This window comes from Primulina tabacum, chromosome 1 (assembly GCF_025594145.1).
Source record: "Primulina tabacum isolate GXHZ01 chromosome 1, ASM2559414v2, whole genome shotgun sequence".
Lineage (NCBI taxonomy): Eukaryota > Viridiplantae > Streptophyta > Magnoliopsida > Lamiales > Gesneriaceae > Primulina > Primulina tabacum.
In genome coordinates this window covers 27,272,992-27,295,673 of record NC_134550.1, presented here as the reverse complement: position 1 = coordinate 27,295,673, position 22,682 = coordinate 27,272,992, and the positions used below count along the sequence as shown (strand labels likewise).

Genomic DNA, 22,682 nt, shown 5'->3' with positions numbered 1-22,682 from the left:
CAAATTTCTTTTCGATTGTGGTTAATATAAAGCATCATTGATAAAAAAATTTGTACCATTAGGTAACAAAAATTGTGCTTTACCACATCTTTTAATCAAGTCTACAGGACCTGATATTGTATTCACCATTGTTTTTGTTGGATTTAGTTCCAAGAAATATCTTTTATCTAGGAGGATAGTGTGCGTTGTACCACTATCGGGTATGCAAACTTCAGCTTTGTTACATAGCATTTTCCATGTTTGAACTTCAACAAAAATATGCAATGAAATAAAATTACTGGCAATACATTTATAAAAATAAAATACAATACAATACATATGTAAAAAATATAGCACACGATAAAATATTATCATACGGGTACATAAAATATTTTACTTATTTATTCCACCAGCAAATTGATCATTGTCTGAAAAATCAATCAGAAAATCTCCGGCATCAAAATGAGTTGAATCACTCAAAGGTTCACTCTGTTCAGTGAAGTTGTTCTCCTTTTCTTTCCCCTTTATTGATTCTTTATAAAGTTTACAAAGGTGCTCAGGGGCTCGACAAATACGGGACCAATGTTCTGGAGTACCACATCTAAAACAAGAACTTTCAAATCTTTTGGAGTGATTCTCATTAACACTCATATTTTCATGATGCCTTTTCAGTGGATGATTTGGGACGCTCTTTTGAGATGAGTTATAGAAGTAACTATCTCGATTATTTTCAAAACCATGGCCACGACCACGACCACTTCCACGACCACGACCTCGATTTCGTCCTCGACCATAATCTTGTCTATAACTTTGATTTTGGTTTCCAGATTTAAATTCATTTTTGTTTACGATATTTACTTCAGGAAATGCCGTTGAACCAGTGGGTCATGCCTGATGATTTCTCATTAACAGCTCATTATTCTTTTCCGCCACAAGGAGAGAAGCGATAAGTTCAGAATATCTCGAAAATCCACGCACTCTATATTGTTGTTGTAGAGTTATATTCGATGCGTGAAAAGTGGAAAATGTTTTTTCAAGCATTTCCAATTCAGTAATCTCGTGCCCACAGAATTTCAATTGCGCGATTATTCTATACATCGCCGAGTTGTAATCACTGACTTTTTGGAATATCAACGTATTCCATTCATCCCGGGCGGTGGGAAGTATAACTTCTCTTATATGTTCGAATCTTTCTTTTAATCCCTTCCACAAAGCCATGTGATCTTTTTCAATTAGATATTCACATTTCAATCCCTCGTCGAGATGTCGACGTAAAAATATCATGGCTTTTGCCTTTTCTTGTGATGTCGATATGACATTTTCTTTTATGGTCTCACTTAGACCCAATGACTCAAGATGCATTTCTACATCGATAGTCCATGGCATATAATTTTTCCACGTAATATCAAGAGCAATGAATTCGAGATTTGCCAAGTTTGACATGGTGGTACTAAAAAAAATTACGATGCATTTTATTAGTTAATGAATATTACAATACAAAGTAATGGATAAACAACAAGTACAAGGATTCGTAAAAATAAAGAAAATACACGAGGAGGATATTATCCGATAAATACAAGACTCGTGAGTATGATAACCAAAATAATAACCTTGAGAAAGCCATCTTCTTTTTTCTTCGAAAATTTGATGAAAATAATTGTTTAGAGAAGAATAGAAAGTTGGAGTGATTGGATGTGTTTGTGTGATCATATTTATAGTGCAAAAACTAGCCGTTTTGTTACCGTTTATGACCGTTGGTGTACAAAAAAATAAATGTATGTATTTGTATAATTTTATGTTAATAATATGATGTATATAATATTAGTCATGTTTAAATAATTATATATATCATATCACATTATTATAATGAGGTGTCATAAGTAATTTTGTTTAAAAACCTTATAGGCTTTTATACTTGTCGTATCCCTTACCGGGAGTGTGGGATGTCGTCTTAACATCCTTCCAGTATTTATAACAAGTTTTTGAAAAATTTATTTTATTATATAGTAACATTATATTATATATTAAATATATACACAATAAATAAACAATAAAATAAATATTATTACTTTTGTTACATTTTTTTCTGTTTTGGAGATTGGAAAAATATGGAGGACCTTTAGAGCTTCGTGCTGATAACTTGTTATGAAAAAGTAAAAATTTATGGTAAAAAGTAAAAATCTCAAACTCTCAAAATTATCAAACTACACACTTTATAATATTTTTCTCTCAACTCAATTGTGAATTTTTTCACAAATTGTGAGGCTATTTATAGAATTTCTTTTATAATAATCCAAAAAATAAAATACATCATTACCTACATCTTCACACACAAATTTCTAATTTTTATAACTCTTATTTCAACATTCAAATATTCAATTATTACTTTTTCAACATTCAAATCTTTTATTTTCAACAGATATATATATATATATATAAATAAAGAAATGTCAACAAAATAGATAAAGAGGATTTCATTCCATCATCCTTTGCCATGATGGATGTAAGTATCGAAACGACAATTAAGTTCACATGAATATGGTAATAGTGAGGTATTATCAGCTCAAACTCAAGCCTTTGAAATGTTATAGAAGGTGTCTGGCAAGTCAACTTGTGGCTAGGGATTTTATTGACAATAATGTAAAAAAATCTTTATTTTAATAATATTTTACAATTTTATTCGATTATGACATTAACTTTATATGTATACCCATGTAAGCTGCATAGATGAAGTCCTTGAATATACAATAGGTACCATGAGGTTTGCGTCGCAACGTAAGATCATGAAACTCATTAGGAAGTGTATCGTATATTCTAAACAGGTTTCTAGTCGAATCAGCTGCATAAAACAAGGATAAATGTCGCTCGACCTCGAGACTAGTATCTGTGATGTAAACGCCATGTTTCATTGGCAAGGGCATGAATATGTCCATTCAGACAGATGGGTGATCATATGATGATACACTGAATAACCCTCCCTCGAACTGTCCAAGTGGTTTTCACTTATCGAATGGAATAGTCCGCAGTTATGGTTGTACACCATTAATCCTTTGACCCGGGACAATGTAGGGGCTATACGTACTAGCGTGCACTTTGATCCGTTTATCGACTCCATTGAGGGTCATCAGGTGGCGAGGTTGGGTGTAGTTTCGAAATACGTAGGAGCAAATGCATTGTAGTCAGGGATTCACCGTTTGCCTACGGGTGAAAATATCCTATGTGATCTGATGAATTAATAGTGCAAGGAGTATTTGGCCAGAGCAAGAAATGTGCTTTAGGGAAATGTGTTTTCCTACTTGAACGTACCATGTCACTATTAGTACTCAAAGATAAATTGCATTGTTATCGAATTCATATGCAACTCTCCGACAGACCAATGGTTGTAGATTCGATCAGGATATATGTGATGAAGGGATCGTACTTTACGCTAACTATGACTAAAGGTTCTTGCAGGCACTATTAGTGATACCTAGAGGATCATGGGGCGATGCTACTAGATGCTCTTACCATGATCCGATGGGTGCAATCAGAAATGAGTTATGACAATCTTGATGAAGGAGTTGAAAAGAATGAGGTTAACTAGGGTAAACCCAAATAAGAATAAATGTTATGAATCATATGAAGATGTGAACTCATGGCTAGATGTATCCCTGAACCATTGAGGTTCACACAAGTATCGAATTCTGTGTTCCCGTTGAGATAATCAAATTTGAAGGAGTTGAAATTTGGCTACTATAGTTTGATGGAGATCAAAGAGGAAGCTTATAAAAGAGTTTATGAGCTGATTATATATGATGAAAGAAATAGAAGTTAGCATGATTGTTAAATAAGGAAGGAGAGTGAGATTGCCTATTTTAGTCTAGGAGTTTACAAAACTGGCAGCTGCCCAATATGGTAAGTGAAAATTTTGGTATTCGAAATTATCAATTTTCATTATATGAACAAGATTTGTATCTTTGGTACATCGGCGCTCATCGGATCGTCGATCGGGGTTATAATGAGTTCGACATCATTTTTTTGTGAATTTAGAATTTACTAATTAAATGATTGTGATAGTAGCGGTGACTACTAACATGCACAAATTCTCATATATGTTCTAGATGAGTCTAGAATTAAATTAACCAAGGAGTTAGTTTATAAATTAAATAATGGTTATTTAATTTAATTAATGTACATATATATTTTATATGGTGATATAAAATATGTTTATATTGTATTATTATTTAATGTATTATTAAAAGTTAATATATACATTATATATATGAGAGTTTAAATATAATGAAATTATTAGAGTCCTTATGGGAGAGGGACTCCTAATGAGAATAGGAGTCAACCTCTATATACACACTACTAGGACTCATAATTGATAACCATAATTATTTTTTACACAAAACACAAGAAAATTCTTTCTTTTCTCCCTTGAAACCCACAGCCTCTCCTTTAGATTGTTGGGAAAGTTTGGACACAAAAGGCGAATTTGATTTGCTTAATTATTGATTAAAAATCAATAAGTATTAGCTTAATTATTGATTAAGAATCAATAATTACATAATTCATGATTCACAATCATGAAGTCTCATCCAACACATTATTTTGGGAAAACTAATTTCGGCCATCAAGAGTCTTACATCAATGCCCCGCCGTCGCCGCACCATCTCCGTATTTTGTAAATTCGGATGCTACAGTTTCAACGCACAAATCGTATGGATTTTCTAGTGCAAACCAAACGAGGGAAACAGTTTGGGATCGTGGACCTGATTAGATAATCAAAGTGGAGAGTCGTTCATATGGATTTAAAAGAAGGGCTATCCGCCTAAATAGCGGAATAGTTTGGAGTCCAAACGTTAAGAACACAAAGGTAAATTCTTAGAACATACTATGAATGTTTTGAACACACAACGCCCAAAAATAAAATTTTTAAACTTCCACTGGTTCTTGAGTGCGAGAACATGATATCCCAATATGAAGTACCAAACAATCTCACTCAAAACTATATTTAAAACAGCTTGTCTTCCTTGATTCGTTGTGTTCTCCAAAGCGAAAAATTTAGCTACACATTTTGCTTCTGTCTCTAATAGTGATTTGTACTTAATTACCATTGGTTTTATCCGTAGTAATTGTAATCTAACAAACGAACATTCCTTAAATCTCAAATTACATGTGTTAATTGGACGAGATATTTGTTTTAAGGAAACTGTAAGTTTCATATATTTTGATGACGTTGGTATAGATTTCATAAGATTGAAAATATCTTGTATTTGTCGAATAAGTATTTTTTCTTAAACTAATTCCAGCAAAGGACAAAGTTTTGAACTAGTCATAGAACATAGCACGAGGGGAGTGTTGCAATCGGTCTTTATCTTCGCTTGTCACGAGAGTTGAATAAGTTCTACTACCAAAGTATATATTTGAAGATAATTCATGTGACCCTTCTTGCTTAATATTGGCTCTCCTACTTCCATCAGAATCGATTTATTGTGATAAAATAATTCAATCAATGTTAATTGTCCCACATCGGTTGAATAAATAACCTGGGAGTTGTATATATGGGCTTGGACAATCCTCCCCCCTTGAGCTAACTTTTGGGGTTGAGTTAGGTACAAGTTCCAATCTTAACATGGTATCAGAGCCCGGATTCACCGTTATGTGTTGGACTGCCTATAATTAGGCCACCCGTTCTGCCTATAATTGGGTCATTTGTAAAATCCACGCTCCATATGTTCATTCCTGGGCGTGAGAGGGGTGTGTTAATTGTCCCACATCGGTTGGATGAATAACCTGGGAGTTGTATATATGGGCTTGGACAATCCTCCCCCCTTGAGCTAGCTTTTGGGGTTGAGTTAGGTCCAAGTTCCATCGGTTGGATAAAATATCTGGGAGTTGTATATATGGTCTTGGACAATCCTCCCCCCTTGAGCTAGCTTTTGAGGTTGAGTTAGGTTCAAGTTCCAATCTTAACATGGTATCAGAGCCCGAGTTCCACTGTTATGTGTTGGACTGCCTATAATTAGGCCACCCATTCTGCCCATAATTGGGTCATTTGTAAACTTCACGCTCCAGATGTTCATTCCTGGACGTGAGAGGGGTGTGTTAACTGTCCCGCATCGGTTGGATAAATAACCTGAGAGTTGTATATATGGGCTTGGACAATCCTCCCCCCTTGAGCTAGCTTTTGGGGTTGAGTTAGGTCTAAGTTCCATCGGTTGGATAAAATATCTGGGAGTTGTATATATGGTCTTGGACAATCCTCCCCCCTTGAGCTAGCTTTTGAGGTTGAGTTAGGTTCAAGTTCCAATCTTAACATGGTATCAGAGCCCGGGTTCCACCGTTATGTGTTGGACTGCCTATAATTAGGCCACCCATTCTGCCCATAATTGGGTCATTTGTAAACTTCACGCTCCAGATGTTCATTCCTGGGCGTGAGAGGGGTGTGTTAATTGTCCTACATCGGTTGGATAAATAACCTGAGAGTTGTATATATGGGCTTGGACAATCCATCCCCCTTGAGCTAGCTTTTGGGGTTGAGTTAGGTCCAAGTTCCAATTTTAACAATCAATTAATATTTATGGTGACTGAAATTAATTATGACAATATAATTTCAAACGTTAAGGTGTTCTTGGATCGAAAAAATTGAAGCATTGAATTTCAAACCAATTTGATTGCTTAGATTAATTTATGTTGGGTGAATTACAAATAAACTAATTTTTAGTTTATGTAGATGTGATGATAATTTTAAAGATTTTAAAATACACAAACAATGGTGTTATTTCAAACCCCTCCTTAAATCAAATATTCTATCCAAGTACAACCTTGGAGCTGGATTTAGGTTTCTTTGGGTGACAATTTTGGTGTTGTTTGCATTTGTGGCACGACTCTTCCACTTTATACATTTTCGACAACAATTATATTAATATTTTGAACAACTTTCTTGATTATTAATTTCTCAATAATATGATATAAATTTTGGTTTAATAAATGTATGTTTATATATTTATCCTCAGTATAAACTGTATTAGTGGTGGTGAAAAAATATAGATTGATTCGGTTTTTGATAGAATCCGAACCAAACCAAGAAAACGGTTTAACTTAATTATAGCAAACCAGATTGAACTATTAAAATTTACAAAAGTTTCTATGAGACCATATCAACGAGGTTAATTTTGTGAGACGTATATCTTACTTGACCCGACCAATGAATTTTTTTTATTTCAAAAATTTTTATTGTTTATATAAAAAAAATTTAATTCAAGTATCGAATGTGTCGACCCGTCTCACGACTATAGATTCGTGAAACCGTCTCGTAGAAAACTTACTCCTAAAAATTATAAACAAAACCAAACCAACCTACATTTTTGGTTTGATTGAGTTTGGTTTGGTTGCATGATCGATTTTAAACTTGATTTTTTTCAAATGAAATATTTTGATTGTTTACTAGCTATTATAATAAATAAAATCAATATGCATATAGATATTAATTTTTTTTAACAACGTAATGTACGACTACGACATTATAAATTAAGCATGAAAAATATATGCTCGGTATTTAAGATGTGAAAATATGAAACTGTAAAGAAGTTGTAGTAGAGAATGTTGCAACAAGTGTTGGACAATCCCGGAACAATATACAAGTCAAGCCTAGAGTTGGACTTGTCTCCTTAAGACAACATTTGTCCCACATACAATGCTTATGTGTTAGAGGATATATCTTATAAGCCAATTGTTTATTACGAGCTTTATTGACTCTGTGTAATAGACAATCTTTATTTCAATATAATTTATATTTAATATTTATTTTGACATTTATTTTATTTGTTTACCCATGAAAGTTTCACATATAAAGACACTGTATATTATAGTAAATAAATATGAGCTCGTACATGTGATGACGATCACGAAACACATATTTTAATTATTGTATATTTTAAACTGTGTTCCCAGTCAATTGAGATGCCCAAAAGAAGGATAAGGTCCACTCGAGCTCGAGACAAGCATATGATGTTGCGTACCACGTTTAATTGGTAATGAAATAATGATGTTCAAATATACAGATGGATACTTACTTGATGAGTTTACTAACCAACCCTTCTAAGATTTTCCAGGTGGTTATTGATAGGTATATTTTTTACGTGTTTTTTCGCATTATTTTTGTGTGTGTTTGCATTGTGCATACATATATTTCATTTACATTTTCTTCGTTTTAGAGTGAGCCATGAATATGATCCTGTCTCACTTGTGCATGATCAATTTGCAGGAAAAAAGACCAGAAAACTGAAATCGGACAAAAGATGCAAAACAAGAAGACAATGGGCAGAAAAGCTGGCGCCCGAGCGGTAATTTTATACCGCTCGAGCGCGAGAAGCGAATCAAGGAACTGAATTCCAGAGAGTATGTAACGCCCCAAATTTGACGACTGTCCTCACTATATCAAGACGAGTCTTTCCAGCGTGCTTATGTCCTCACTCACACGCACCCTAAGAAACTTCCCAGGAGGTTACCCATCCCAAAATTGCCCCAAGTAAAGCACGCTTAACTTTGGAGTTCTTATGTGATGAGCTACCGAAAAGAAGATGCACCTTTGTGATATAAGTAGTATATATCAAATCTTTTAAGCCCTTTTCAACTGTACAGTCCATTACATTGAACAGTCTCGGAATCCCTCTCATTCCCGTATGGGATCGATTCATTCATGTTCCCTCCACCTAGAAGCCTGCCAGGAGCCGCTCATTGTCCGTGCAATCTCATGGCACCGGCAATCACCCCCCGCCCTCTTCGGGCCCGGGACTCACATGCCCACCAGCTTCCGCTTGGTTCGTCCCCGAACCACACCGTACTAAGAGAGGTCGGTTTTGATACCAACTTTAACGCCCCTGATTTGACGATTGTCCTCAATGTACCAAGACGAGTCTTTCCAGCGTGCTTATGTCCTCACTCACACGCACCCTAGGAAACTTCCCAGGAGGTTACCCATCCCAAAATTGCCCCAAGTCAAGCACGCTTAACTTTGGAGTTCTTATGTGATGAGCTACCGAAAAGAAGATGCACCTTCGTGATATGAGTAGTACATATCAAATCTTGTAAGCCCTCTTCAACTGTACAGTCCATTACATTGAATAGTCTCGGAATCCCTCTCATTCTCATGTGGGATCGGTTCATTCATGTTCCCTCCACCAAGAAGCCTGCCAGGATCCGCTCATTGTCCGTGCAACCTCATGGCACTGGCGATCACCCCCCGCCCTCTTCGACCCCGGGCCTCACAGAGCATGGCGCTCGGGCGGTAATATTCTACCGCCCGGGCGCGAGAAATGCCTTCCGAAGAGTTGATGTACAGAAGACTCGGCGCTCGGGACGGTGAAATTCTACTGCCCTGAGCGCGAGTGCCGCACTTCCCAAGAAAGATCACAGAGGGTGTGGCGCTCGAGCGGTAATATTCTACCGCCCGAGCGCCACCTAAAAATGGAAAGATTTCTTTAGCCGATTTCTTCCCTTATTTCTGAAGGGGAGAGAATATGGAAGGATTTTGGACGTTTTTGGGAAGGGATTCACACATTATTGACACCACCACAAGTCTTGGAGAGGAGTTGGCGCTTGGAGTTGAAGATTTCAAGATTTCCGGGCATCATTTTTCGCATTTTTCGTCAAGTCTAGTATTTCTTATTTAGAATTTATCGTTTAAATATTGTTGTGTTTATTTTCACAATGAATTCGAGTAGTTAAACTAAAAAATTTGTTCGGATTTAAGGAGATCCTACCCCGAATTTTGATTTAGTTAATTTATATTTTGATTTTTGCTTTATTCTTGAGTGTGCTACTGTTTTTCATTGTGTTGTTAGAGCGTAGCTAACTTTAACAACGTTTTATATTGTGAGTGAGTTCGAGATAATAGCTTGTGATAAGAACGAGTAGCTTAGTCCGTGGATCTACAGATTACATAGACATATGAAATTAGATATGCGCCGATAGTCATAGTCTGGTAGGGCGAAACTAGGGGATTTCATAGATCGACATGCGATTCAATCTAGATAAATAATTAAAGACATTTAATTACTTCATTGAGTAGCGTTAGTTTGGCATAGCTCGAGAGGGCGTGTTCAATCGAATAGGAAATCCTGTCGGAAGCGTAAATCATTATCGAACGAATTAATTAATTAGCGCGGGGTAGGTGAACTGAAATTTTCAACAAATTCATTTCTCATTGAATTTTAATTAACCATTATAGATATTTTATCTCATTATTTAATTCCTGAACCTTTTTATTTGCATGCTTATGCGATTTTATTAGTCATAAACAACCATTCAAATTTCGTTGCTAAAGATTTGATAATTGAAAATAATAATTGTCAAACACAGTCTCCAGTAGAATGATACTCGTACTCTCGTACATTATACTATTACTTGACATCGTGCACTTGCGATTAATTTTCAAGCATACAAAATCATATTTTTATTAAGGATCCCACAGTGCAAGTTTTGCTCGATCAAGTTTTTGGCGCCGTTGCCGGGGACTGTTAATTCACAATTTTATTTTTAGTTATTTTCTTTAGCATTGTTTTATTTTTCTTGAACTAACACTCCATATTCTATTCCAGATATTTTTTCTAGTGCGTGCCAAAGTCACTTGACGTGGATCTTGAGCAGTTTAATCCGAAAATTGAAAGAACTTTCCGCAGAAGAAGACAGCAGCAAAGACTGAAGGAACTGATGGAGAGGCACGAGCATGAGCATGAGGAGAAACACCATAAAGCCAGACATGTTGAGATGCCACGCCGCATACCGATGCTAGAGTATGCCCAGCCTTCTTTGGATGATGCACGCCCCAGCATTGTGAGGCCTATTGTGCGGGAAAACCACTTCGAATAAAGCCAGCCATAATTCAGATGATTCAGAATACAGTCCAGTTTTGAGGATCTGCAATAGATGACCCAAACACGCATATCGCATATTTCCTTGAAATTTGCGATACTTTTTAAATTGAATGGAGTTTCTGATGACGCTGTTAGGCTGTGTTTATTTCCTTTCTCCTTACGTGAAAAAGATAAAGGATGGTTAAATTGTTTGCCTGTAGGTTCGATCACCACATGGGAGGACATGGAGAAAAGCGTTTCTCATTAAATACTTTCCTCCATCTAAGACCATGAAGCTGCGGGCAGACATCACCACATTTGCTCAATTCGAGCAGGAATCTTTATATGAGGCATGAGAGCGTTTCAAAGATCTGTTACGAAGATGCCCTCATCACGAACTGCCACTTGGGTTAGTCGTTCAAACCTTTTACTATGTCTTGCTTACTCCTAATCGTACTATGATAGATGCTGTTGCTTGTGGAAACCTCTTGAGAAAAACTGCTGAGAAAGGATACGAGTTATTGGAAGAGATGGATGCTAGCAGCTATCATCCTCAATCTGAAAGGAACAACCAGCGAAGAAGTGCAGGAGTTCACCAGGTAACTGACCTTTCCTGCTATTACTGCACAACTTGATGTCTTGAACAGGAAATTGGACGGCTTGAATATGGGTGGCACGACTATGCGTCTTCAAGAGATATTTTGTGAAAAATGCGGAGGAGAACACTCTATTAAGGACTGTCAAGATAGTGGTCCTTTTTATGTGCAAGAAGAGGCACCAGTGAATCAAGTGGGAGTCCAAAACCGTCTAAGGAATGATCCGTATTCGAACACTTACAATCCTGGATAGAGACAACATCCTAACTTCTCATGGGTTGGCCAAAACAGTCAGAATTGACCACATGGAGGAAAATCATATGGAAAACAACCAATGTACAGATCTGACCCTCCTAGAGAAGAAAAGTCCAATTTGGAGCAGATGATGTCTAAGTTCATCTCATCTACCGAAACTAGACTCCAAAATCAAGATGCATCGATAAAGGGGCTAGAGAATCAGATTGGACAGTTATCAAAGATGATAGCAAGTAGAGATCCGGGCACCCTGCCAAGTAACTCAGAGACCAATCCAAAAGAGCAAGTGAAGGCCATCGAGTTGAAGAGTGGAAAAATTTTAGAGTCTAGAGGGCCAGAAAAAAATCAAGTACTGGATGAACAGACTGAGTCATCAAAAGATAAGTCTTCTAATTCTACACCAGCACCCACTGCACAATCTAAAATTGTTATCCCTCCACCTTTTTCTGCAGCATTAAAAAAGGCGAAATTAGATGCGCAATTCGGTAAGTTCTTAGAAGTATTCAAGAAATTGCACATCAATATTTCCTTTGCTGATGCTCTGATGCAAATGCCAAACTATGCTAAATTTCTGAAGGACATCTTAGCAAACAAGAGAAAATTGGAGGATCACATGACGGTTAATGTAACTGAAAATTGCTCTTCTTTGGTGCAAAACAAGATCCCACCGAAACTTAAGGATCCAGGGAGTTTTTCTATTCCTTACATGATTGGTGATGTTGTTTTTCATAAAGCTTTGTGTGATCTTGGTGCGAGTATTAATATTATGCCTTTGTCTGTGTTTAGGAAACTTGGATTAGGAGTACCTACTCCAACGAGGATGCCTTTATAGCTAGCAGACAGATCTGTCAAGTATCCACGAGGAGTTATTGAGGATGTGCTAGTGAAAGTGGACAAATTCATTTTTCCTGCAGATTTCGTGGTGCTCAACATGGAGGAGGATATAGAGATGCCTTTGATTTTGGGGTGACCATTCCTTGCAACTGGCGAGGCTCTAATTGATGTGCAGGAGGGGAAGTTGAGATTGAGAGTGGGAGAAGAGGAGATTACTTTTGACATTTTAATGCCCTTAAGCATACACTGCATTCTGATAGTTGTTATATAATTGATGCTTTTGATTCTCTTGTGTTCAACTATGTGCAGGATGCTCTTAGGGACCCTTTGGAAGCCACTCTTACTACTGAATCACGAGAAGACGATTTGGATGTAGAGAAAGCCGACATAGTGGCATACCTCAATGCTAACCAACAATGGAAGAGGCCAATAAGGATGAGATTAGAGGACTTGGGGGATCGAAGAGACTTAGATCCCTCAGAAGTCAAGCCTACAGGAGCCACCAACTCTGGAGCTCAAGCCATTACCTCAACATCCAAAATACGTCTATCTAGGTGAGAACAATAAACTTCCTGTGATTATTTCTTCTTCTTTGACAGATGTGATGGAGGACAAACTGCTGAAAGTCTTGAATGTGCACAAGAGCGCCTTTGCATGGAAAGTGGCGGATATCAAAGGGATAAATCCATCAGTCTGTATGCACAAGATATTAATGGAAGAAAAGTACTCACCCCTCGTGCAACCTCAAAGACGACTCAATCCAAAGATGCAAGAGGTAGTGAAGGACGAAACTATTAAGCTTCTCGATGCAGGTATTATCTATCCTATTTCAGATAGTGCATGGGAAAGTCCTGTTCAATGTGTGCCTAAGAAAGGTGGGATTACGGTGATCACTAATGAAAAAATGAACTTATTCCCACGAGGACTGTTACGGGACGGAGATTATGTATTGACTATAGGAAATTAAATGATGCTACCCATAAATACCACTTTCCCCTTCCCTTTACTGATCAAATGTTAGAGAGACTAGCAGGGCATGAGTTTTACTGTTTTCTAGATGGGTATTCGGGGTATAATCAAATCACTATTGCACCTGAGGACCAAGAGAAAACCACTTTCACTTGTCCTTATGGAACTTTTGCTTTTCGCCGTATGCCTTTTGTTCTTTGTAATGCCTCTGCTACATTTCAGCGCTGCATGACTGCTATATTCCATGATATGATTGAAACATTTCTTGAAATATTTATGGATGACTTTTCTATCTTTGGTGAAACGTTTGATGATTGTTTGCAGAATCTGAAGATGGTGTTGATGAGATGTGAGGAGACGAATTTGGTACTGAATTGGGAAAAATGTCATTTTATGGTACAAGAAGGCATAGTGTTGGGGCACGAGATATCACAGCATGGAATAGAGGTGGATGAGACAAAAGTGAAAGTTATCAAGAACTTACCACCTCCGACATTCATAAAAAGAGTTAGAAGTTTTTTAGGCCACGCCGGTTTTTATCAACGTTTTATAAAAGATTTTTCAAAAATTGCCAAACCTCTATCTTCCTTACTTATGTAAGATGTGCCTTTTGAGTTTAATTATGACTGTCTGCAGGCATATGAGGAATTGAAGGAGCGCTTGGTGACGGTTCCTGTCTTGGTGGCACCAGATTGGGATATACCATTCGAGGTCATGTGAGATGCCAGTGATACTGCGGTCGGTGCTGTCCTCGAACAAAGGCAGGAACAAGGTATTTCACACTATATACTATGCAATTAAGACTCTAGATGAAGCAAAATTAAATTATGCAACCACTGAAAATGATTTACTCGCAGTAATATTTGCACTTGACAAATTCCATTCATACCTTGTCCTGTCAAAAGTAATTGTGTTTACGGATCACTCTGCCCTTAAATATCTACTTGCTAAGAGAGATGCAAAGCCACGCCTCCTTCGGTGGATTTTATTATTACAAGAATTTGATTTAGAAATAAAAGATAAGAAGGGTGTTGAGAATGTAGTAGCGGATCACTTATCTAGATTGGAGATGATTAGTCCTGACTGTGTAGATCATGCTATTAACGATTGGTTTCCTGATGAGCAGCTATTTAAGGTGAAACACTGTCCTTGGTATGCAAATTTTGCTAACTTTCTTGTCATAGGCACACCACCATCAAATCTATCGTTTCACCAATGAAAGAAATTCTTCTCTGACGTGAAACATTATTTTTGGAAGGAACCATTTTTGTTTAAGATTTGTGCAGATTCCATGATAAGAAGGTGTTTTGCAGAGGAGGAGTTTGGTCAAATTCTCAACCATTGCCATGACCGTGAGATAGGTGGTCATTTTGGACCAACAAGGACGGCATCTAAGGTACTTGAATGTGGCTTCTATTGGCCAAATCTATTTAAAGATGCTCGTTCTTATGTGCTTAAATGTGATAAATGCCAGCGGACAGGTAACATCTCTAATCGTCATGAAATTCCATTAAATAATATTCTTGAGTGTGAGGTTTTTGATGTGTGGGGGAATCGACTTCATGAGACCGTTTCTCAGTTCGTTCACGAAAAAGTATATTTTGGTGGCGATTGACTATGTGTCTAAGTGGGTAGAGGCAGAGGTATATGCCACTAATGATGCTCAAGTGGTCCTGAAATTTCTAAAGAAAAATATTTTTAAAAGGTTTGGGATACCACGAGCCATCATTAGTGATGGTGTCACCCATTTTTGCAACAAACTCTTTGAAAAACTATTTGAGCAAATACGGTGTCATACATAAGATTTCTACCCCCTATCACCCCCAGACGATTGGTCAAGTGGAAGTGTCGAACCGAGAGATCAAGCGGATTTTGGAAAAAGTGGTAGGCGTCAGTCGAAAAGGCTGGTCAGTGAGGTTAGATGATGCTCTTTGGGCATATATGACTGCTTTCCAAACACCTATAGGCACTACACCATATAGGTTATTTTTTGGTAAAGCATGTCATCTACCTGTAGATTTAGAGCATCAGACATATTGGGTAACAAAAGCACTAAACTTTAACTTTACTGATGCAGGTGAACGACGTCTGCTTCAATTGGATCAGTTGGAAGAATTCCGGAATTTGGTATATGATCTCGCACTATCATACAAGAAAAAGACAAAGAGGGCTCATGACAAGGCGAATCATCGAAAGGGAATTCAAAAAAGGAAAAAATGTCCTACTCTACAACTCCCGGTTGCGACTGTTTCTCGGAAAATTGAAGTCACGATGGTCTGGTCCATTCGTGATTTCTAAAGTATACCCGCTGGGAGCTGTAGAATTGCAAGATGGAAAGGATGGGACATTGACGGTCAATGCCCAGCGACTGAAGCACTACATGGATGGCACAATTGAGCCACAACTTGGAATCACCCGGTTCCAGGACAATCTGAACTGAAATTGACAGACAGTCCAGCTCTCGACTATAAATTGAGAACTACCTCTCTTCCATACTTAATTCGATTGTGACTGTTTTAGTTTTTTTTTAAGTTCAAATTTTTAAAAAATAATAATAAAAAATTTTTGGGCGAAGTTTCGCGACCGAGCGGTAAAAAATTACAGCTCAAGCGCGAACACCTCTGACAGGATGAAATCTCAAGAGAGATTGGCGCTCGAGCGGTAATTTTTTAACGCTCGAGCGCGCCTGCACATAAATTCGCCGCCCCCTTCCCCTTTGTCATTCTGAAATTTTTTTTTCTCAATCCCTACTCCTCACTTGCACTCACTCTCGTTTTTCCAGCACAATTCACTCCAAACATCAAGAATCACACACCGTGGCTCACCCTCTTCCGTAAGAATCAAGCATCTCTCGCTTCTCCGGTCATCTTCTTCCCTCCGGTCATCTTCTTCCCTCCGGTCACCATCTCCATCATCTACCACCATGGCACACAAGAAACAAAAAGGTACTCCCAGCTCTTCCTCCTCATCTTCGTCATTTGATAGACATCATTTTGTGAATGAGGCGGCTAGGGCTAGATATGAATACGCTAAGATTCATCGAAACCCAATTGCTGAGAGGGGATTCTGTAGGAAAATGAAGATAGATATTAAGATCCACTTGTGGAGTTGGGGAGACGTGGATGGGAACAATTTGGAAATCAACCTACGGCGGCAGTGCTCTCAGTGGTTCGGGAATTCTATTCAAATTCCGTGGAAGGGAAGGATGGTAAGGTTTTTGTTAGAGGTCGACTTGTCCATGTGACTCGGTTACAATTAACGCACTATTAGAGACGCCTGAAGTTATTGACTCTCGATTTGAAGCATTGGTAGCCGACCCCATTTATGATATGATACTCGCAGCGCTGTGCCTTCCGAGCACGATGTGGAAACCGTTGGTCGGACCACCGAGCTGTTTTGACGAGAAGTATTTGAAAGCCGGAATTGCCCTATGGTATCTATTTGTGGCCTGAAGGATGATGCCGGTCTTGCATAAGAGCGAGGTACAAAAAGAGCGGGCTAGTGCTACTATTTGCCATGACCGAAGAGTACAACATCAATGTGGGCAAACTTATAAATTCTCAGATAGAGATGTAAACGAACCAAATCGTTTGTGAGCTATTCGAAGCTCGATTCGATAAAAGCTCATTTGAGCTCGTTTAATGAGGCTCGTTAAGATAAACAAACCAAGCTCAAGCATAACAGTATTCGGCTCGTTAGGTCGTGTACATGTTCGTTGGTAAGTTCATGAGTAATCTTTTAGATGAAAAAATAATAGTTTTGATATTTGATTTATTGATTTTGCATATTATTTGTGAAATATATAGAAAAATCTATTAAATTTATTTATTATAATAAATTTACAAATTTTAATAAGAATAATATATTTTTCTTTAAATATATAGTTTACTTTTTAATTAATTTAATAAAAATTTAAATGTATAATTCATATTTATTAAGCTTGTTAAGGCTCGATAAAGGTTTGAATAAGCTCGTGAGCCATGCATATATTCGTTAAATAAAGCTCAAACTCGGCTCGATTATAAACGAACCAAGCTCAAACATTCAAGAGTTCGGCTTGGCTCGACTCGATTACATCCGTATTCTCATATTATAATGAGTGCTCACAACAGTCACGTCGGTCTCTTCTTCCCCACCATCATCTCGGAGTTGTGTGCAAGAGCAGGGGTGGTTTTTCGGGATGATGAGGAATGGCTACAACTGGTGAAACCTATTTGTGTGGAAGACTTACAGCGGAAGAGCGCTAAACGACAAATAGAATTCCCCACTCGCGAGAGAGATGTGGGTGGATCGAGCACAGCCGCCTCATGTACCCGGCCCGCCACAGCCTTGCAGGCTAACCCAAAATGACAAAATGGATGAAGCCCATGCCTTCATGGCGCATCAGGATCAGGTCAACTCGAACGTCAATGACCATTTTTCTTACGTTGAATCCATGATGCGCACTATGCTCGTGCACGGGGGCGTTGACCTAGGGACCATACCACCACCCCCGCCATTCATTCATCCATTCCATTTTCAGTATGACTATTAGCAGCAGGGGGATGCTCCGGGAGTGCCACCGCCAGAGCATGACGAGGATGAGCCGTGATCAGGGGATTTCACTGTTTCCCATTTATTTTAATTTTTTTTATTTTCTACTGCATTCTGCTTTTGGTTCCTATTGTTGTTTCATTCTGTCATTTATTTTGCATTTGTGCCTATGTCTGCATTCATATTTCGTTAGTGTTTCAGTTTTCTTTTTTTGTGCAATGGGGACATTGCACACTCTTAGTATGAGGGGGTCATTTAATTTGTGTCTTGCATGTGTGTCAGTTGATGGTGAAACAAGTGAGTTGGTAGCCGATGATGATTTTGGGTTAAATGAACTGCATGTTGCTTAGTCTTGTCACTCATTATGAATTCCCCGGTGATTTGTGAATTTGTATATGCCAACATAATGGGTTTTGGTAGTAGTGTAAATGACAGTTGAGTTTAAAAATCTGTGGGGAAACTAGAAAAACATGAGATGCGAGTAGAACTTGAATAAATTTCTGTTGACAGTCGTGACTGACCAGTGGCATACACTCGAGTAGAAAACTTTAATCCACCTGGAATAATCTTCGTCCCAATCGTGCATTGAACCTCAAAAGTCGTCCCAAGGACAGATAAATGAAGATACCGCATATTCAAAGCCCAGTGAATATACATGAAAAAATTATGCACTAAAAAAAAATAGAATTAGAATGTGAAGAAAAAAGGGGATGTAAGGTGTGGGGGAGCCTAAAAGGGATGAAATCCTATGCCGAGGCTAAAAAGATGGAGATATAAGGCGTTGAGGAATGTCAGCTAAAAATGCTGACAAGTGCATAATGAAAATGATCAGTGTACTCCCCATCTTTTTGAACCATTTGAAACATTTATGGATATTGACTCCCCAATCTTTGTTGGACAACTATGAAATTCTGCCGCTTTGTGTTTACTTGTTGATCACAAATAGAAAAAGAACTCGGGATAGCGAAACTTGCGTTGAATTGTTGATTTGGTGACTTGCATGATTCGCAAATGAAACTATCTGAAGCACGAGCTGGTTAAACCCACAGCACACACACACGACCACATTTTCTGGTCAAATCAAAATGCTATAAGATTCTTTAAAAAGGGGTGTTAATAAATGCTGTGAGGTGACTAATTGGATGTAGTTCAAAAACCCGCTGAGGCATGAGATGTCAGTTTGCTGTTTCGCCATCAGTTTAGTTGTTTTTAGTACTTTAAATTTGTGGTTTGTTTCACATTTTGGTTGTGGTCTTTAACTTATCTTGCTTGAGGGCAAGCAAGAGGTTAGTATGAGGGGGTTGATAGGTGTAGTTTTTACGTGTTTTTTTGCATTATTTTTTTGTGTGTTTGCATTGTGCATACGTATATTTCATTTACATTTCGTTCGTTTTATAGTGAGCCATGAATATGATCATGTCTCACTTGTGCGTGATCAATTTGCAGGAAAAATGACCGGAAAACTGAGATCGGACAAAAGATGCAAGCCAAGAAGACAATGGGCATAAAAGCTGGCGCCCGAGCGGTAATTTTATACCGCTCGGGCGCGAGAAGCGAATCGAGGAACTGAATTCCAAAGAGCATAGCGCTCGGGCGGTAATATTCTACCGCCCAGGCACGAGAAATGCCTTCCGAAGAGTTGATGTACAGAAGACTCGACGCTCGGGTGGTGAAATTCTACCGTCCGAGCGCGAGTGCCGCACTTCTCAAGCAAGATTACAGAGGGTGTGGCGCTCGAGCAGTAATATTCTACCGCCCGAGCGCCATCTAAAAATGGAAAGATTTCTTTAGGCGATTTCTTCCCTTATTTCTGAAGGGGAGAGAATATGGAAGGATTTCGGACGTTTTTGGGAGGGGATTCAGATATTATTGACAGCACCACAAGTCTTGGAGAGGAGTTGGCGCTTGGAGTTGAAGATTTCGAGATTTCCGGGCATCATTCTTCGCATTTTTCGTCAAGTCTAGTATTTCTTATTTAGAATTTATCGTTTAAACATTTTTGTGTTTATTTTCACTATGAATTCGAGAAGCTAAACTAAAATATTTGTTGGGATTTAAGGGGATCCTACCCCGAATTTTGATTTAGTTAATTTATATTTTGATTTTTGCTTTATTCTTGAGTGTGCTACTGTTTTTCATTGTGTTGTTAGAGCGTAGCTAACTTTAACAACGTTTTATATTGTGAGTGAGTTCGAAATAATAGCTTGTGATAAGAAAGAGTAGCATAGTCCGTGGATCTAAAATTTACATAGACATATGAAATTGGATACGCGCCGATAGTCATAGTCTAGTAGGGCGAAAACTAGGGGATTTCATAGATCGACATGCGATTCAATCTTGATAAACAATTAAAGACATTTAATTACTTCATTGAGTAGGGTTAGTTTGGCATACCTCGAGAGGGCGTGTTCAATCGAATAGGAAATCCTGTCGGAAGCGTAAATCATTATCGAACGAATTAATTAATTAACGCGGGATAGGTTAACTGAAATTCCCAACAAATTCATTTCTCATTGAATTTTAATTAACCATTCTAGATATTATATCTCATTCTTTAATTACTGAACATTTTTATTTGCATGCTTATGTGATTTTAGTAGTCATAAACAACCATTCAAATTTCGTTGCTAAAGATTTGATAATTGAAAATAATAATTGTCAAACACAGTCTCCAGTGGAACGATACTCGTACTCTCGTACATTATACTATTACTTGACATCATGCACTTGTGATTAATTTTCGAGCATATAAAATCATATTTTTATTAAGGATTCCACAGTGCAAGTTTTTCTCGATCAGTTATCATTCATCAAGTGGATAAGCCAATGGTTATTGTTGTGCACCATTAGTCCTTATGATTCTAATTACCCAGGAAAACACTGAAGGTATACATGCTAGGGCTGCACTTTGCTTCTTTTACCGACGCCATGAGGGTGATCATGTGGTGAGATTGAGTGTAGTTGTAACACATTAGGAGCCAATGGATTATAGTTGAGGATTTACCGCTCGCCTACAGACGTGAATATCATGTTAGAGTACATTTCCCGCAAGCCAACTGTAGTCTTAAGCTTGATTGACTCTTATGATACAAACGATCTTTATTTTAATAAAATTTATTATTTTATTAATTATTACATTTACTTTATATGTATACTCATACAAGCTGCATAAATAAATATCTTGAATATTCTATGGTACAATGAGGTCGTACATACGATGGCGATCATTAAACACGTTTAAAAGTTAACGTATATTCTAAACTTATTCTTAGTCGATTCGATCTCTTGACATAGGGATAGAGGTCGCTTGAGCTTGATACTAATATTTGTGGGATAGAGGTCGCTTGAGCTTGATACTAATATTTGTGATGTTGTGTATCATGTTTTATTGGTAGGAACATGAAGATGTTCGATCATACAAGATGAGTGCTCATATGATGGGTATGAAAAACCCCTCCTTTGAATTTCGAAGAGGTTGTCATTTATCGAGTGGATAAATTTGTGCTAAGATTGTGCACCATAGTGCTTATGACCCGAGAAAACAAAGAGTCTCTAGGTACTAATGTTGTACTTTGACGCATTTACCGGCTTTGCGAAGGTCATCAGAAGATAATATTGTGTGTATTAGTAAGAGATTCACCGCTCATGTACGAGTGTGGATATTCTATGTCAACTGATGAGTTAATAGTGCAAAAAATCTCTGAAAAAAGTATGAGATGTGCTTTTTGGTAAAATGGTTCCCTAGTTGTATATATGATGTCACTATGATTATTCAAAGATTCATCAGATTATTTTCAAATTAATATGCAACCCTCGATATACCAATAGTTTTATATTTGATCGAGATAGATAAGATGAATGAACTGTACTGTACGCTAACTATAACCCGCTGCTTCTTGCAGACACTATCATTGATACATAAGAAATTATGGGACGATGATATTAGGCGCTCTTACCATGATTTGCTGGGTGCAATCAGAACTAATTTGTGATATTCTTATAATCAACAAGATGATGCATAGAATGAGGCTAATTAGGGTAACCTGAACTATAGAGGGTCACAAAATATTGTTTTATGTGTTCTTATAGAGATTAGTCAAATTAAAGTAGTTGAATTTTGTGATTGAATTTTGATGGAGATCAAACATTTGGCTTGTAAAAGAGTTTATAAGTGGATTCCATATTTGGACGTTTTGAGAGTTCGCATGACTGCTAAATTTGTAAGGAGAGTGCAATTGCCTGAATTTTGTGAAGGTGTTCCATAATTGGCAGCTTTTGACTATGACTAATTGAATTTGACCAAGTCTAATTTTGATTGGTTGAATTTCATAGAGTTGACTTTGACCAAGTGACTATTGAATCAGTGGTTTCGAAAATTTGGACTCTACGTCATTATAACGAGCTATTTAGACTCGCCACATCGATGATCGTCAATCGAAATTATGATAAAACCACGATCTTAGATTGTTTGATTAACAGGATTAGAGTATCCTATTGAAACTCTAACTAGTAGGAGTCCTAGTTAGGCAAAATATCCAATAGAAGTTTTGAGTCATTGGACCGGAATATACTAATCAAACACCTGCTAGGACTAATTTGTTTGGAATGTCCAAATCAAATACTAACTAGAGTATATCCTAGTTGGTTAAATCACCAAGAAGAAGTTATTTTTGAG

The 22,682-nt window shown here is 37.6% G+C and overlaps 1 protein-coding gene, 1 long non-coding RNA gene and 1 other non-coding gene across 4 annotated transcripts; 2 read left to right on the top strand and 1 right to left on the bottom strand.

Moving 5' to 3' along the window:
* The first annotated feature begins 5,628 nt into the window (after positions 1 to 5,628).
* Positions 5,629 to 6,530, top strand: LOC142518558 (uncharacterized). 2 transcript variants are annotated; one of them, XR_012813581.1, is made up of 3 exons: positions 5,629 to 5,829; positions 5,926 to 6,161; positions 6,258 to 6,530. It is a non-coding gene; the product is annotated as an uncharacterized LOC142518558 (long non-coding RNA). The 2 variants fall into 2 exon arrangements; XR_012813580.1 differs by having other exon boundaries at positions 5,926 to 6,166; positions 6,262 to 6,530.
* A 4,584-nt stretch (positions 6,531 to 11,114) lies between these two features.
* Positions 11,115 to 11,220, bottom strand: LOC142521257 (small nucleolar RNA R71). The gene has a single exon (XR_012814112.1). It is a non-coding gene; the product is annotated as a small nucleolar RNA R71 (small nucleolar RNA).
* A 3,988-nt stretch (positions 11,221 to 15,208) lies between these two features.
* On the top strand, positions 15,209 to 15,772 carry LOC142507025 (uncharacterized). The gene is made up of 2 exons (XM_075619491.1): positions 15,209 to 15,440; positions 15,552 to 15,772. Exons 1-2 carry the CDS (start codon positions 15,209 to 15,211, stop codon positions 15,770 to 15,772), a joined length of 453 nt encoding a protein of 150 aa, XP_075475606.1.
* Positions 15,773 to 22,682: the final 6,910 nt, after the last annotated feature.